The sequence below is a fragment of the Xyrauchen texanus genome, chromosome 2 (assembly GCF_025860055.1).
Source record: "Xyrauchen texanus isolate HMW12.3.18 chromosome 2, RBS_HiC_50CHRs, whole genome shotgun sequence".
Classification (NCBI taxonomy): Eukaryota; Metazoa; Chordata; class Actinopteri; order Cypriniformes; family Catostomidae; genus Xyrauchen; species Xyrauchen texanus.
Genome location: NC_068277.1, coordinates 25,445,992 through 25,463,801, shown reverse-complemented (window position 1 = coordinate 25,463,801; position 17,810 = coordinate 25,445,992). Strand labels below are relative to the sequence as shown.

The 17,810-nt window shown below is 37.9% G+C and overlaps 1 protein-coding gene across 14 annotated transcripts in view; it reads right to left on the bottom strand.

The window, feature by feature from the left end:
• plekha7b (pleckstrin homology domain containing, family A member 7b) overlaps positions 1-15,302 on the bottom strand; it is a 155,497-nt gene extending 140,195 nt beyond the window's left edge. For all 14 annotated transcript variants that reach the window (XR_007972587.1, XR_007972583.1, XR_007972588.1 and 11 more), the window contains exons 1-3: positions 15,218-15,302; positions 15,025-15,101; positions 14,808-14,865 (exon numbers count right to left, since the gene is read on the bottom strand). Coding sequence is in view for 4 of the 14 variants with exons in the window: in XM_052150056.1 (XP_052006016.1) it covers positions 14,808-14,865; positions 15,025-15,101; positions 15,218-15,300 (218 nt within the window). In the remaining 10 variants the exon portion in view is untranslated. The remainder of the gene's footprint in view (positions 1-14,807; positions 14,866-15,024; positions 15,102-15,217) is intronic.
• Between the last annotated feature and the right edge of the window lie 2,508 nt (positions 15,303-17,810).

The window sequence follows — 17,810 nt, the reverse complement described above, 5'->3', positions numbered from 1 at the left end:
CTTGAAAAAAATGTATGGAACATTTTAAACTACAAAGAGTTCATCAAAAAAATCTTCCACATGCAGCAATGTCAGCTTTGCTCCTTGGTATTCTGTCAGTTTGTCCAGATACTCGGGTAACATTTCACTCCACGCTTCCTGTTGCACTTGCCATAGATGTGGCTGTCTTGTGGCTGTCTTGTTTCCTTACAGTCAAGATGATCCCACAAAATCTCAATGGGATTAAGAACACTCTTTTCCAATTATCTGTTGTCCTATGTCTGTTTTTCTTTGCCCACTCTAACCTTTTCTTTTTGTTTTTCAGTATCAAAAGCGGCTTTTTCTTCGCAATTCTTCCCATAAGGCCTGCACACCTGCATCTTCTCTTTACTGTACATGAAACTGGTGTTGAGCGGGTAGAATTCAATGAAGCTGTCAGCTGAGGACATGTGAAGCATCTATTTCTCAAACAAGAGACCCTGATGTCCTTATCCTCTTGTTGGCCTTCCACTTCTCTTTCTGTCTTGTTAATGAAAGTCCTCTGTTGTATCACCATGTTGTATTTCCTTGAACTACAATTTAGTAAATTCCAATACATATTAGGGCTGGGTGATATTGCTACAAAGATATCTATATTTTCCAGCCTATTGACAATATATGTATATATAATCGATAATCATCCATTTATGTATTTGATCATTATCTGTTTTTTTCGTTTTTTTTATCAGAAGAACCATAATTTCATCCAAACAGCATTTGAAGCCCAGCAGATTCCATATATTTTTTATTTATTTACCCCCCACCCCACCCTTTTCTCCCACTTTGGAATGCCCAATTCCCGCTACTTAATAGGTCCTCATGGTGGCGCGGTTACTAACCTCAATCCGGGTGGTGGAGGACAAGTCTCAGTTGCCTCTGCTTCTGAGATGGTCAATCCACGCATCTTATCACGTGGCTCGTTGTGCATGACATCGCTGAGACTCACAGCATGTGGAGGCTCATTCTATTCTCCGTGATCCACACACAACTCACCACGCACCCCACTGAGAGTGAGAACAACTAATCGCGACCACAAGGAGGTTATCCCATGTGTGAAATATTCAATATATCACCAAGCCCTACTTCCTGTCATTCTAATTCAACATCCTGTGAGGTGTGGCCAAATCAGTTCAAATTCTAAGTCATAAAATAAAAGGGAGCCATTCTTAAATTTAGAAATTTGCCAAAGGCGTTCAGTTTTGCCTGGATACATAAAGACGCTGCTGATGGTATGATACAAATACCATGATTTCCACAAGATAAATCATTCATGCTGCAGGTAGTTCAAAATGAGCTTTTATTTTTTTTCCAGTTTCTCATGAGCAGTTTGGTCCACTGCGGCTCCACTGCGCATAGCCCCCACCGCAACAGAAAGCATTAAGCAGTCCCGTCACAGCAAAAGGCTCTTGCCTCACTGAAAAACGCAGCATAATCACTTCATCCCTTATTCTCTTCAGAGAAAGAGGTTAAGGGGGAGAGAGAGAGGTAATACTGGCACAAACATGCTGTCTCATAACGCATCATCCATATGCTGAGAAACATCTTAGGGATCAAACTGAACTAGTTAACAAGCCAAGACACCTCTGATTCTCATCAATCTACCTGAAGTGTCTGCCATGGAGTAAACATCTTATGTAAACAGTACAGGATGATACAGCCAAGAAGAGGAACTACGTGTTTCATATTTGCCATTTTTTGCTTACATTGCAATATTTTGTCTGTCGTGCTGTGACGAAGCACATCCCCTGCTAATACGGAAGTTCAGATTGAGCCAGACAATCACACCAGGGTATTACACAAAGGTAAAGAACATAATTCAGTAGAGGGGATATCAAATAAAGGTCACACACACATAGTACACATGAAAAGGGCTGAAAGAGCCATGGGCTGAAAGAGCCATGCACTACTCCAGCAATGCCCAGCCACTATGTAATCACACACACACACACACACAAAATAAATCAAGTTACTTTCTAAGTGTGTCTGCATCTGGCTGGTAATAAATTGAAGTATCAAATGCTAGAACTTGCATATTATTCTCTGCCTTTATTGACAATGTGATAAAGTGAATTTATGTATTTTTCTCAAAACACTCAGGGGGGCATTATTTTTTTAAAAGGGTCTATATCATCCCGCTCAATAAGGAAAGCTGTTAAAAGAGATAAATGCATTTATCTTTATACAAGACATTCACAAAACATTAACATATGACCGCCCTTTTAGATTTTAAAGGGATACAAAATAAAACTTCTGTGTTCATTCTAAAACCACATCACTTTCCTTCTTTCATGAAACACAAAAGAAGAAATTTGTACATTTTTAGAATTTACTGTACTGTCACTTCTTTCCATGCAACTAAAATTAATGGGGAGTTAACAGCTCAGTGGAGGTAAAGATTATCATACAAATAAATCATAATAACGACTTTTCAGTCAGTTCCTCACACAAACCTATCGTATAGCTGCAGAAGATACAAATACAGCCTGATCTTGTTAATATATGTAGCTATGTGTACGTTAATATTTGAATGATCATGTTTTTTGTATGTTTGGTTAGGCACTTAAACATAGAATGTGGATTTTAAAGCATGCAAAACATAAACCTTTTTATGTATTTACAGCTTTAGAAAAAATACAATAATTACAAATCCATTACAAATATATTTGAATACACAAATATTTTATAAATATTTTTGTACATGTTTTACTGTTTTAAAGATATTTTAGATCCCTTAACTTAACCCCAAACTCTAAACATAACGACTTTTAATCTATATAAAAACTGTATCAAGCTACAATTTTTGATACCATATATTCATTTATATATTATTATACAGCCACTTATCACACACCTACTCCTAAACCTAACCATAACCATTTATTAAGCATATAAAACACATAACAGGTAGATCAATTTAATTAAAAAAATAATACTAATAAATAAATATTCTGAAAAAGGCAAAATTCAGTACCAAAGTATACAATTGCATTGTGTGAGGTAAAAAGTGGAATTTGAATTATTAATTGCTGTAAACCTTCTCCTGATGTACATATGTACTGATGTACACTGGCGCTGTGATACCTCATTCAAACATATACATCGCAGAATATGGCATGTCGCAAACGGTCACTAGAAACTCTAGAGCCATTAGAGCATTCGGCATCACTGCCGTAAAACCATTGGTCGTATTGTTTTTGAGGTGGCAATTTTTTAATTTTGAAAACTAAACCAACACAGGTTGACTGTTACAGCGGGCGCAATGGTGGATGGAGATGGAGATCGTTGAATAAAAGGCTTAAATTTGCTCTGTTCTTCACAAAAGCAATATGAAGATTTGGATTACAGCTAACAAATTCATGTATTAATTTTATTATTATTTTATGGTGCTTTTTGTGATTTATTTAGTTTTTTCACATATTCTGAAAACTCCTTGTGTCCAAAGGAAACAATAATAAAATGTAATGCTTAATAAATGATTAAACGATGAAAGAGTTTTTGTTCATTTTAACATTTTAAAGTTTATTCTTGGTTAAAGTGATATAATCCATTTAAAACGTTGTATATGGCTTCAGAAGTCACAGAACTGAATGAAGCCATTAAAATGCCATATTACGTCAACCGCGTTAAATAAATGTGATAGCACTTAACTAATCTCATTGATTATAAATTAAATGTAATTAACGGATTAATTCAACAAATTATTAAATATTAATAAATTCAAACAGTACACGTAAACATTTGTATGTTTCTATAGGTGTTAATATGTAAAATGATGACGTTCAGATGCTGTAAATACGTCAGTATTGTACGTTTTAGTGTCTATGCAAACGTAAAGAATGTACCTTTGCTTGAACCAAAATGTATGCAAGAATACATACAAACTCATACATAGAAAATTACTTTGTATTATGTTGAGTGCATCTTTTTGTATCCACTAATGAATCAAAACGCTTGATATGCAAATAAATTCAAAATTTGCATAAAATGTAATGCGCTAGGAGGAGGTGGATTTTCTAGAGTTTTCGCATTAGTTAAAAAGTAATGGAAATAGCTTATTCATATGAACGATGATGGGTCTTGACCATTTGTAAAGGATTGTATAGGTGTGCGAGAGCTTGACGTGAATAGCTCAACAAAAGGAACGACCATAGTACACAATTCTTGAAACGTAGCCCTGGTTAGTCGAAAGTGCTTCACCCACATATCGCCGTTAAAGTGGGTCCTCAATTCACCAGAACTGTTTTGAGCGTGGGCACTGCCAGGTATATGGAGGCTGTCGCGAATGGGAAAAGCCATTTGAGCTCTCATTATGTGAGCTATTGCACTTATTCTGCGAAGTCTCCTGACAGTATTTAATAACAATGCACAATTGCTTTATTATAGCAAATACAACTCTCCCCGAAGCAAAGAGGTCGCTCAGATGCTCCGTGACATAAAAGCGGGCTCCCTTAAGATGATGCCCAATGTTTCGCATTTTCTTTAGTCAAATTTTCAGAAATGCACATTCAAAATGTGAAACATTTGATGGAAACCCATCTAGTGATACAGTCTACACTGGATGTGCAAGTCGAGGCGTGTCGCAATTCTGCGTTGGTGCTACCACTGCCACTATTTTAACTTGCAGTAGTTAGATTGATTCTCTCAAAACATATCTTCACCTCCTGCAGAAGAAATGTCTATGAATTACTCAATCCTCAGTGACTAAAAATAGTTAATTTAGAAACTTAATATGGCCCATCAGAATGTCAGTCTTAAGCCCAGTTCACACATGCAGTGACTTTATCACTTGAAGTTGCTTGTCTCTGTACTGTGAAGTCACTAGTGGGCATTCTTACTGCTGATCATCTAGACATATCTTCAAAAATCTGATCACAGATGAGACATAGTGCCAGTAAAACTAAGATATTATTCAAAACAAGGAATCAGTTTTCTAACAGTGAAAATGCTCAAAGAATCTTTAACTTTTTCTCCATCATGTCTGCACTCAACGTCATTATCTCACAGGACACAGATGACGTGAGCTCCACAGACTCAGTCATCACTCCTATTGGTTGTCGCTGTCGAAAGTCGCTCTTCATCTGCATAAAGTTAAACTTTTCTCAACTTTCTGAAGTCGCAGGACACGCCCACATTTTGTCGCCAATGGTCGCTCTCACTCGTGTCGCCGGAAGTCACCAGATCTAATTGAAAATGAATGAGATCATGCCACTTTTTGTCAAGACAAATACCACATACTGAGAGATTGTAAAAAAAATGTCTTCCAAGAATTCCTTATTCCAACTGTCGGAGAGCCAAAGTGCTGGTGTTTGTAGGTGGTCAATTTAGGGCTATAGTCTCATGGAAATACAACACTTCCACTGTGGCTCAAGCGGGATGTAAACCCAAATGACAAAAAGGATATTGTCTCAACAGTACACCATTGTCTAATTGCCTTTGGGGAGCTATGGAATTGCACAAATTTACTGCAGACTGACTTCTCTATGTATCCATTGGTGTTTTGAGAAGAAAAAACAGGAAAACCACAATTTACTCTATCATACTAGGCAAATAAACATTTCTAATCCACAGGGTCTTTTAAGTTGTGCTCAGTGCTAGTGAAGAACAAAGGGGATAAATACACATTTCAAAGTAAATGAAACTCCAAAATGTTATCAGGAGCTCTTATTCACTTACACAGGAATTCACTCATGTGTAAATATATATTCTAAAGTTGAGGTTATTCTTTTTTTTTTTAATCGGGGCACATGATTTCGGGACCATTTAATGTAAATGAGTTTGATTTTACTATGGCCGCTCACACTCAACAGTCACACCATTGTGTTCCCTCCTCTTATTTCCAAAAACCTGCTGCACAAGCAACCATCTGTTGTCACGGCAGCGACATGCAGATTTGGCCTGAGCTTAGACTGTTGGATGAGCAGTGAAGCGAGAAAAGGGGGTTAGAAGAGGGGGCTCCTCAAACAGAGTCACCATGGAACTTAGTCAGGGTAGACGCCATATTTAATTTAATGTGAATAAAAACAAGGTTGTGAGAGATGTGAAGTCCATTCAACAGGTTGCAATATTGTGTAATATGGTGTCATTCAGATATGACTTTTTCCAAAATTTCCAGAACACAAAGAACTAAGACAGTAAGATGTGACTTAAGACATTAAAACCTATTGAACAGAAAATCCATCCCTAACAGCCTTGTTTTCATCTGAGTCTACCCTGACTAGGGTCCATTACCTCAAATATTGTACCGCCACCATCCACTGAATAATTAAAACTTGCAGCTAGAACCAATTCTACTCCAAATTCCCAGGAAACCTGTTGAGATATTGAACTAACACACAGCAGAACTGACACAAGGGCCCTTCTAAGTCAGGGCAAACCTATGATATTAATAATATATTTAACTTCTGCTACTGTAAACAGCTTCTCATGGTGCTGAGTTCTATTAGAACTGCCTACCCAGAGAATTCAGCCATCTCCCAATTACTTCAGAATCTGAACAAAGTTACTGAAGCGGCTTAGCACAATTTAACAACTCGGTTCATCAGTATACTATATGCTACAATGTTAATTCTTCCTATTTGACTGATTTATTGTACTTATGTGCTCCTCAGACTTCACGTTAGCTCAAAAAAGGACATAAGTAGTCTATAAGACTATAGCTCTGTATTTCGTCTTCTGAAGTCATATGATAGTTTTGTGGGATGAACAGACTGAAACTTAAGTAATTTTGCAACCTGGAGAAAATCTTCCCCTCTACCAAATATCTACAATCTCACACAAGCTTGTGTGCATTCAAACATGGCACCAGGTTGCAAATTTCTGAAACATGGGATGGCAGGGGGAAGAATAATTTGTACCTGATTGGATGATTCAATAATATTCATCAGGAAATCACTACCTGATTGGTTGAAGAAACTATAACCTAAACAAAATCATCCCTGTAAACCTAACCCTTACAAATGAGGCAGTGCTTCCCTCATGATTAACAAAGACTTTTTCCCTGCCTGCCTACGTTTCGTAAATCCATTGCCAGATTTGACAAAATGAAGAGCAATCACAACGCAACACAATTGAATGCCTTGAATTGAATGCAAGTGTGGTTGGGGGGATGATATTGGTCAGTTCATCACTCAAAACTAACATAAAGTATAGCTTTAGAAGACTTGAAATATAGAAAGTTGTATGGATGGATAACTTTGATGGTACTATTATGGTGATTTTTGTCTTTTTCAGAGCTTCACAGTATAAATCACTGTAAAGGAGTTAAAAGGGAAAGGAGGAGGTGAGAACCGGCTTGACAATATAAATAATAATTTAAAAATAAACTGAACTAAAAAGACACAAACACACACAAGTGTCAGAATGTGGTGCGGAATCACGACCCGGCCCTGCCCTCCCATATTCCTCCCTCAATCTCTCAGGCCGGAGAGCCCCCGGCATGATGTACACCCAAACCCAAACTCATCCTCGTCTACCTGGATCAGGGAGGAGACAAGGGGAGGGAAACAATAACAAAAAAAGCACGCTACATACACACCGTAATGGTGATGATACCAACTTAAAATATACTATAAATAATATTTAAAAAGAGAGGGAAAGGCCAATGCGGAGCAGCAGTGGGAGAGAGAGAGAGAGAGAGAGAGAGAGAGAGAGAGTACAGAGAGAGAGGAAAACAATCAAATAAAAAATGTACAGACCAGTTCAATGATACGCCGTAGCTTGGTCCTCAGCCACTCCTCCACCCTCTAGTGGACAACAACCGCGCCTACCCGTGCGGATCGGAGGCAGTCCTCCAGCCCCTGGTGAACGGAACACCCGCCGCGTTTTTGGAGGACGGAAGGGGTCTCCCCCGCCCCTGAGAGCGGTTCTCCCTCTACAGGCGGTAGGCCAGGAGCCCCTCCCCACTCGAGGTCAGCGTTCTTAGACCCCGCCACATTTCAGCGGCTAGTAGGGGTTTCCTTCACCCCAGGCAGCGGCCCTGACCGCTCCGGTTAGGTGTCCATCCTCCTCTCGCGGTCGGCGGCCATTCCTCCGCTCTCAAGGGGCCGGGCTCCTCCGTCCCCTGGTGGATGGCCACTGCTGCTCCATTGGGGTGGATGGTAGTGGCAAGGACTCTACTATGGTGCATCCATCCACCTTCCCAGGTTTCGGCACCAGTGTAAAGGAGGAGGTGAAAACTGGCTTGAAAATACAAATGATAATTTAATAATAAACTGAACCAAAAAGACACAAACACACACAGGTGTCAGAAAGCTGTCCGTAACTCTCTCCCGCACTGCCGTCTCCGGTAGACCTTATCCCTCTCGGGCTTAATCAGCTTTATTAGGGGCCAGGTGTGCGGAATCACGACCAGGCCCTGCCCCCTGCCCTGCCACAATCACCATCTATTTTCAACAAAATAGAGCATTGTGAACATTCTTCAAAACATCTAATGTTGTTAACCACAGAAAAAAAGTTGCATGGCTTTGGAACGACATGAGTGAAATTAATTTTCATTTTTGGGTAAACTAACTCTTTAGCACAATTTCAACAAGATCCAGGAGGTCCCAACCTCAATTGTGTATCCTCTGAAGCAGATAAAATTCCTCCAGATTAGCCTCCAACCAAGTGTCCCATCACCATTGCAACAACTGAGACAATCAAGAGAATTTTGAAATACAGCCAATTTTCATTCAGAGGCCACCTGACCACGGCCTGGTATTGCTATGATTGGACCCCAAAATATTGCAATATGCAGTGTAATTCGGAACCGTGCCATCTGAGTGTCCTAGTAAAGATCTCTCATCTGTAAACATGCCAATATGAGCTCTTGGTGAAAGGAAGGACAGACTGTCACTCTGATGAACAACACTGACCCTGGACCCAGTTGCAAAGCTGCTGAAGTGAGACAGATGTAGTGTGGAAAGGACACTCCACACAAATGCTATTCCTCACACATCTGATCGCCCAGTCTGTGGCAGAGGCCTGCTGATACTTCCTGCCATTCACACTCTGAGACTCCAATGCAGGTTACAGAGATGAATCACCATAACTCTTTATGAGTCAGCCAAACCCTTCTGATGTCCACAGAGTTCAATTGGAATTCCAGTCACTGAACTGACCTTTCAGGATCTAAGATAATTATTCCTGAGACACAACCCATCAGTAAAGTCATAAAGTCACTTAGGAATCCAGCTTCAGTCTCCTGTACACGGTCAGACAAATTTAAATTGAATGGAAGAAATCATAACGCTTAATATCATGAAATTACTCTGACGTCATACTGCAGGCAACCACATTTCAGGGTTCTTTTTAGCAGCAAGTTTCAATTGTGGGTATGGCCAGCATTGCAGTTTTAATAATATTTTAAACATTATGTAATGTAATAATATTTGTTAATGTTAATAAAAGTTATACTAAATGGATATGTATGGTTTACAGTAAAGAAAATATGTGGGTTCATTCTGAATTATCAAAACAAGTTTTTGACATGTAACCGGTTGAGGAAAAAGCCTGAGAAATGTGGCCTATGAAAATGAAAAATATCATCAGACATGCAATATGCATCTTTACTGCTTAAATTATCAGCCCACATTGAATATTATCATATTCAATCTTAAAATTTGATAACAGGCATTTTCAATTTAATAATTGTTACTTATTGCATTCAAAATAAATGCAAAGACATCATTTTAGCTGTATGACATTATTTATATTTGTATATCTTTCAGAAACAGTGGCCTATGCTCTGCAATGGTGGAGACGTGGTCCCGCTCTTCCCATTAGATCTTCTATGGGTTTTGTTCAAATAAGATCATTGTTAGATCATGTTTGACCTCATATCTGTCATTGCACTGTAATTAAAAACAGCCATTTGCGAACAGAATTTGTGTGATTTCTTCATGAAATATTCAAATTCATCAACATCAGCTGCGGGTCAATTGGTTCTAATAGAGCAGATGCAATAGCAATGATGGCAATCTAGGGTTAGGAAAAAAATAGATTCATTTAACAATCACAATTTTTTTTTTACGATTTTGAAATCCATTTTTTTTCCAGAATCGATATAATTCATATTCAATTACTTTAATTTAGTCTTTGCTTATAGACAAAAAAAGTTACCACTTTTATTCAAAGGGGCAAATGTATTTGTTGTCATCTATGAGTATTACATGATGTCGTATCCGTTTCAAGCCGTTTGAAAAGTGCTTCTTGCTTGACACCATCCAGCGCTAAAGGTGGTGTTAGCCAAACAACCTGTAGCAGCAGCAAGCCAACGGAATCTGGAAGGGACAGTGAATAAACTACCCAGTGGTTCAGAGAAAGCAAAACGCATCACAAAGTCAATTGCTCTTTTTATCTGCAAAGACCTTCATCCATATAGCATGGTGGAAAATACAGGTTTTCGAAACATGATTTGCACATTGGTGCCACGGTACTTTATATCATCAACTGTAGCACTTTCCTTCTAAATGTATATTATTTACCAAATATACAGTACAGTACGATGCTCCTGAAATATAACTCAGAAAGATGTAATACATTGTTTTTGTAAATCTGACATATACAGTCTCTATAAGTGTATGATTCAAATGTTTCCCATGCAAACAAATAAAAATCGCGATAAATTTTAATATTGAATAGCAATACTTGTAGAATCACAATTTTTAAGAATCGCAATAAATATCGAATCAACACCCAAGTATCGTGATAGTATCGAATCGGGAGATAAGCGTATCATCCCAGCCCTACGGTGACCCATGAAATATCATAATTTATTATTTTTTCCTGATACAACAATCCTGATGAAAATTTAAGGAAGCACAAATCTCCAATAATCTGTAGGAAACATGGTGTTTCAACCCCATAAACAAACTTTTTTCAGCTCAATTTGTGTGATATCTCACACTGAACTCAGCTCTTTTCTGGGCTCCCAAAAGAACCTGAATTGGAATCATCTGTTTCAAGCAAATAGGAGCTGTGGTTGCATTAAGGCCCCGATTTATTTCTATTGAAAAACTAAGGGGTATGATGTCATTTAGAACAAAATCTGTGGTTAGTAACAGCTCACCTGGGCAAAACTTTAGGAAAACTTCTAAATGGCTGCTAAAACACCTTCTTTCTGCCATTGGTCCACGTCATCAGTGGGTGTGGCCTGAAGCTCCACCTACTGCTTTTTTAGGGTTTTAATCAGTATTCAACATGAACACACAGATGTTCAGTTATTAGCGAGCTAGTGCAAATGTACCTACATCTGTTCGATCGTTCGCATAGAGCCATTTTCCAAGACCATGTCTTGCAAAATCACATTTATTTAAATAATCTCAAGTGCCAATTCACTCATCTGCCAAAAGATAAGACTCTATCGACATTATTTTGTCTGTATTTTGAATATTAAAACTCTTTTATACATCCATCTTTGCAGTAGTATCAGTGTCATCATAGAATACAATAACAGTGTAATCGGTGCATATTATGACCACATTAGCACATTAGCACAATGAATTCACAATATAAACAAGATGAATTAAACATTTCTACTGCATATATATTACTTTAAATCATCATTGTGTGGTTAAAACAGCATCTTTTACCCAACCCGTGTGAATTCTCCTCAAAGAATGAGGCAAAAAGTCATTGATAACACATTTTTAATGTTTTATAAGTGTCCTCATTTTTAAATATACTTCTAAATGTCTCCCACAGAGGTATAGTGGGTGTCTGGATATTCGACAATAGTATACCATTGCTCAGCTGTTTAGAAATTATTTTTACCTCTAAACGAAGAATTTCTCCATTAGTATATTGGGGCCTTTACTGGAAAGAGTTGCCTGAGTAACTTGCCTTAAAGGGACTTGAATATAGTGATAGAGAACACATGCCTCTGTGAAGCTGGAAATGAGTGGGAAAATCTAGGAGCCTTTCTCCCCATTCATAGCTCTTAATTAGATAAACATAGACATGAATGGGACATATTAAATGTTTGGCATATCCCAAGTCTGCAATACATCAAATATACCTTGGATCATAATCCAGTATGCAGGATGCAGAGCCCATTAACCACAAAACTAATAATCACATCAGCAGAAATATTATGTGGTTCGAGAGTGGCTACTGTAAAGCAAATGTGCTTTGTCTTAAGGACAGATTAAGCATCACTCTTTCCCTTCAGCTGTACACACTACAACATCCCATACTCTACTGTACATAATTTACAGTCTCCTGCCATGAATTTTGATTTATAAAACTACAGAAGGATGGCAAAGAAATAAAAAGGTAATCTCTCACACCAAGTCTGAAGTGAGGGGTAAATAAAGTACACACAGCCAATAACAGTTGTCAGTCTTGGCACAAATGTTGCATAGTAACTTCTATGGTATAACTGAATCAAATAAACACATAGTAAACCATGCAATTGAAACCATAAAATGGGCAGATTACCGGATTGGAATCAAGCGCTCCCCATACCGAAAAGGGGACAAATAGGAAAACCTTTTCTAAACCTGATAAAATAATATGACACAAAGACAATGTCCAGCAATGTCCCAGATCAAAACAGGAACTATTGTGTCATTTAGCTAACAAATAAGTGCATTATTTTACAGTCTTGACATTTCGGTTCTCTAGAGTCTCAGAGCTGCACTGTTCGGAATTGAACTGTGCCCAGACGCAGCACAATGAGTCCCTTCACATGGCCCACAATAAAACTGTCAGCAATAACACATTTCTAAAATCATTTTCTTTGACCTTTAAAACACCCCCTTTCACTATAGTGGCTTTGTCTGGATGCATTTTGCTGGTCAGACACCAGTGGAGCATTGAACTAACAAATAAACAGCTTTATGGGAAAGTGGTGCTGTTTAGATGCAAAGCAGAGAGCAAGGCAGTAATGCATTCTGGATTGCATGGGCTACATGAGTGGAGCATTGAGACAGCGGGGTGATTGTCATGTTTTTCCCTCATCGTTAGATTTGTCAGACAGCATGTGCACACTGCGATTACCATTTTGGTTTGAAGAATGTCAGACTTATTTTGAATGAAATTGAATGAAATTATGAGTACTACAGAGAGTACTAGGAGCACTACTACATCTTATCAAACTTGACAACACAAATGTGCAATTGTAATAAAGACACATCTTAAGTTCACAAACTGCAGCTAAGGGAAATTCTCAACTGCACTTCTAATTCATAATCCATTACTGTAGAATGATGCTCTTTATATATACTTTGCTGAATGAATTCAGGGGCTCTCCAAAGCTAATACTGAAAATAAGACACAAGAAAAACATTCTCTTCACTGCAGTCCTGCAGCAAATCATTGCATGGCTATTGTGTGAAAGAAGGAACAAATTCTACACAATTCCAATGCACATGGATTCACTTTGAGGGGGGATCATTATATTTAGCTTCACACTGGTTCCCACTTGCTCCTGCTACCTCTATTTGTTTGTGACTACTGGTGTGTTCTTGGGCATAAAGTGCAATGTGTCTCACAAACAAATAATCTGTCAGGAAAATGTCTAACAGAAAATGTTCTAATGAAGTGTGGAGCATCTACATGTCACATGGAACAGCTCATACAGTAAAGGACAGAGAATGACCTGATACTTTGGCAATGATGATGGGTTTAGACTTCTGGTTAGTGGAGCTATATGGGTAAAGTGACTTTGGAGAGTCAAATCACAATAAATGTGAGTGTGTGATCGTGCCATACATCATGTGGGCATATGAGCGCACACACATACAGACAGAGGGGGAAAAACAGCTAAATGGGGAGGGTTATGGTCCAGCACATTGGCGTTCATAAGTGAATTTTAATGGGAAGGCCCATCCAGTCCTGCTGGGCAGTGCCCTTTATTTCCTCCATTAAGTGGGCAGAGAGGTAATGTGCTGCCTGTCTCCCATGTTGGGTGACTGTAAACAGTACAGTGTGCTCTAAAATCAACCAACTTGCTGTAGAGATGTGAATTTTTTTTCTAGCTGTCTATTCCAATTTTTTTCAGCACTCTGTTCCAGTCAAACACTTTAGATTAAATAGATTTACACGCCATTATCAAGAGTAATCTATATCTAATGTCATTTATTTGAGAAAGGAAGATAGACAAACCGCAAAGAATGCAATGCTGATGCCAGTAATAAGCAATTGTGGTATTCTGTCAGTTTCTAAATTCTACAGAATCTCTAACTATGCAAACTGGTCGATGCATTTCTATATTTTAGACAATAAAACACTACTTTTCAGAAGAAAGACGTAATTAGAATCTAAAAGGTTTCTGAGCACGAGCCAGCTCCTTAATACAAGTGTATTTAATACATATTTACAACATTATCTGGGAAAGCATTATCTATGGAACTGCTAAATTAATCTAATTGCAAAGAGCATACTGTATTTGCTTTTATTTCTGTGTTATTCAAGGAATTCTTTCACAATAATGTCTCAGATAACATTGATTAAGCCCAGTTATTCAAATTTGATCTCATAAAAACAAAGGGGACTGGATGGATGAACAATGGGTGGAGGAATTAATGGATATCAGTTGTCTGATGTCATAGCCACAGGTCCTTGCTCTCTTTTAATGACAATGTAGAGATCTATAAACACTAGCAAATCAGAAGTAAACATACGCCTCTGACTTCACGTATCAAATCTATGCATAATCTCAATACACACGTGGTGAAGAGCGCTCAGACCCTTCACTACTCTTGATCACTGAGAGAGGCGTGTGTTTGCTCGCGTTGGGGAGGGCTTTGCAGTTGCACTGGCATCCTCGCGGTCCCACAAGGACAAAACAGAAATGTACTATGGCTTACTTTATAAAGTAGCTGGCGCCGTCCTCTGTGAAACCCTCTTCCCATCCCCGCGGTAAATCTAGAGGGAGAAAAATATTTGGACAGAACTACATTAAGACGCAGCAGGTTTCTATTGAAACAGAAAGTAGCCCATCCATTATGCAGAGGACGTGTTTTCCATTCCTCACTTTAAACACACTTACATCGCACAAACAGCAAGCACTATTTATTACCCTACCTGATCGTATCATGTGTCCTGAGTTGACAGGTTCGCCAGTGCGGGGATGGAGCCAAGTAGTGCTGCGAGTTCTGTCGCTGGAAGAAAAGAAAAGAAAAACACCTGTTACGAGACCCATAGCAAAGGTGCGGATTAATGAGGAATACATTCAACTCTATATTATCGCGATTAAAGTCTTCGTTCGATTGCTCACTTGATGAAAAAGACCCTGCCATCTCCGCATACTCCGTAGGACCAGTGATCAGGTAGTGTGTCTCGCCCGAGCGGAGCCGCCATGATCCCGGTTTAAAGTGAGAGCTGCGCCGCAGAGTTTCCAGGGAATCGGACGGTCCGATAATCGCCACTAGGGTTGCACTGCTGTTAAAGGGGCAGGCCAAACTTTTTTGAGGAGAAAGTCTTTGTCCCAGACAGTTTATAAAGCCAACAGAAAAGAATGAGGGTATCATTGATCAGGCGGGATGTTGATGCTGCCAGTGCACAGATGTCGCACACGACACTCCTCCTGATATTCTGACAGAAGACAGTGCTTTAGGAGCGTTACTTCATGCTTGTGTTCACATATTTGAGTTACACTTAAACAGGGTTGGGGAGTAACTGAATACATATAATGGGATTACTTATTTAAAATTCAAAATATAAGTAGGCTAAGTGTATTCCACTACAGTTAAAAATTAAATAATTGGTCATTAGTATACAGTTACATTCAAAAAGTATTTTGATTACTGAAGAGATTACTTTGAATTTTATTGTCATTTGTTTCATTTAATATTTAGTCCTTTCAGTTGGAAAACATTTCTACATATAAATGAACACTTTCTTATTATGTGTTACATTCATACGAGCAGACAGAGAAGTAAGTTTTAAGTAAGTTTGGAGCAGAAGAATAAGAAATAAACCTTGTGTAAATTGTCAGATTTACGCTAAGCTTAAATGCTATTTCTATCCATTTTACATGCACATGTTACCAAGAACGATCATATTTTTTTATCAAGAAAATTTGATAATTTTTTCTTACTTTTTCTAGTAAGACCTTTGAAATTAGGGCAAAAAATGTATTCTTGATAATACATTTTGTATTGTTTTCCTGTAAAAAATATATTTTTTAAATCCTTAAAAAACAAGATCAATTTGATTGATCTTGTTTTAGAAATAACACTGCATAATTTAGTATTTAGGTTTTTCAGAGAATGTATTTTTAACATGTGTATTTTGTCTTACTGTACTGGCAGAGTTTTATAGTAAAAACAAGTGAAAAAAAAAATCTAAGTAATCCAAAGTGTTTAGAATACGTTACAGACCTTGAGCAAACAGAATACATTTCAAATGACATTTTACTGCATGTATTTTGTAATTTGTAGTGGAATACATTTCAAAAGTAACCCTCTCAATCAAGCAGTTACAAACCTGTAAAGATTAACATTCCTTAAGTCCACCTCGAGTCACAAGCACATTCTGAAACTCTAATGCATAATCAGGGCAGAGTTGGAACTGCTCTGTTAACACTTTGCAAAAATACAGGACTCAAGGACTTTATTCAGGTTCAGATATTATTTTAATTTTTATATATATATATATGTTTTGTTTGTTTGGCCCAACCATAATTTTTACTGATCCAACCAGAAAAATACATACAAAAGAAAAAAAACACTTTTGGCAAAGGCAAAAAGTGGTGGGGACAAAGCCCACTTGTCCCACACATAAATTATGCTTATGTTCTATCCACCTTTCCTAAATATCTTTAAAAAGTCAAGTTCTCTGAAATGTTTCCATTTGTAAATTCCCATTGCTTAGGCCTCAATTTAAGCATGACATAACACATTCATGCTGTTTGTTGTATTCATGTATTTACTGCATTGCCTAGACAGATGGAGGCCATAAACTTTGCTAATGAAAATGCAAAAGATTTTTTAGGTTTTTATTTTTTCAGAATGAACTGACCTAACTCTCCAAAGCTGGTAAATAGACACCTGAGCAAGAGCTAATTTTTGGACAAGGATGTACCCCCTTATGAAACCAAACGTGCCAGAATATCTCATAGTAAGAGATATAGTACCTCTGACACAAAACTACTGTACCTAGAGACTCTCCCATTCCTAATGATAACAACAGGAACACACCTGGCCAAAATTCTTTATAGGGCAGGGCAGAGTCACAACAAAAGAAACAATCCAACTGCAACAACAGCTGATTATCCTTCCACTTGGCCATGCTATTTATAGACAGTTGACGGTTGAGCTTATACTATAAGAAAGACGATAAGATTTACTTTATATTTACTTAGTTATAGCACAAGCACTTTTCAAGCTAAATATTTAACAAAATATAGGTTTGCTACATTATAATTATACAATATAAATGAATTGATAAACTGTTTGACAGAGACCATACATTTTTTGGACACTTCCTCTGAAACGTCCGTTGTCAGACTTTGTGGAACATGTTGAGGGAAACTGACCATACTTCCACTAAAGTTACTTTGGACCAGTTGGTTAATAGTTATTGCAACAGGTATTAAAACAGCTCACCTTTCATTGAAATTCAACATTATAAATTATAAAAACACTTGCATGACTCCCGCAGTGGCGCAGTGCTATAGCAGTAGATCACATGACTGATTACAGCAGCAGCCAATCATGTGCTATCCAACATCAGCACGTGCAAAAAAAAAATTTCTAATTTTGTTGAGGGATATGTTTGTTACTTCATAACAAACATGTCAATGATAATTGAAACTATGATAACAACATAATAGTATTATTAATGTAACAATGTGAATGTTATTTTCT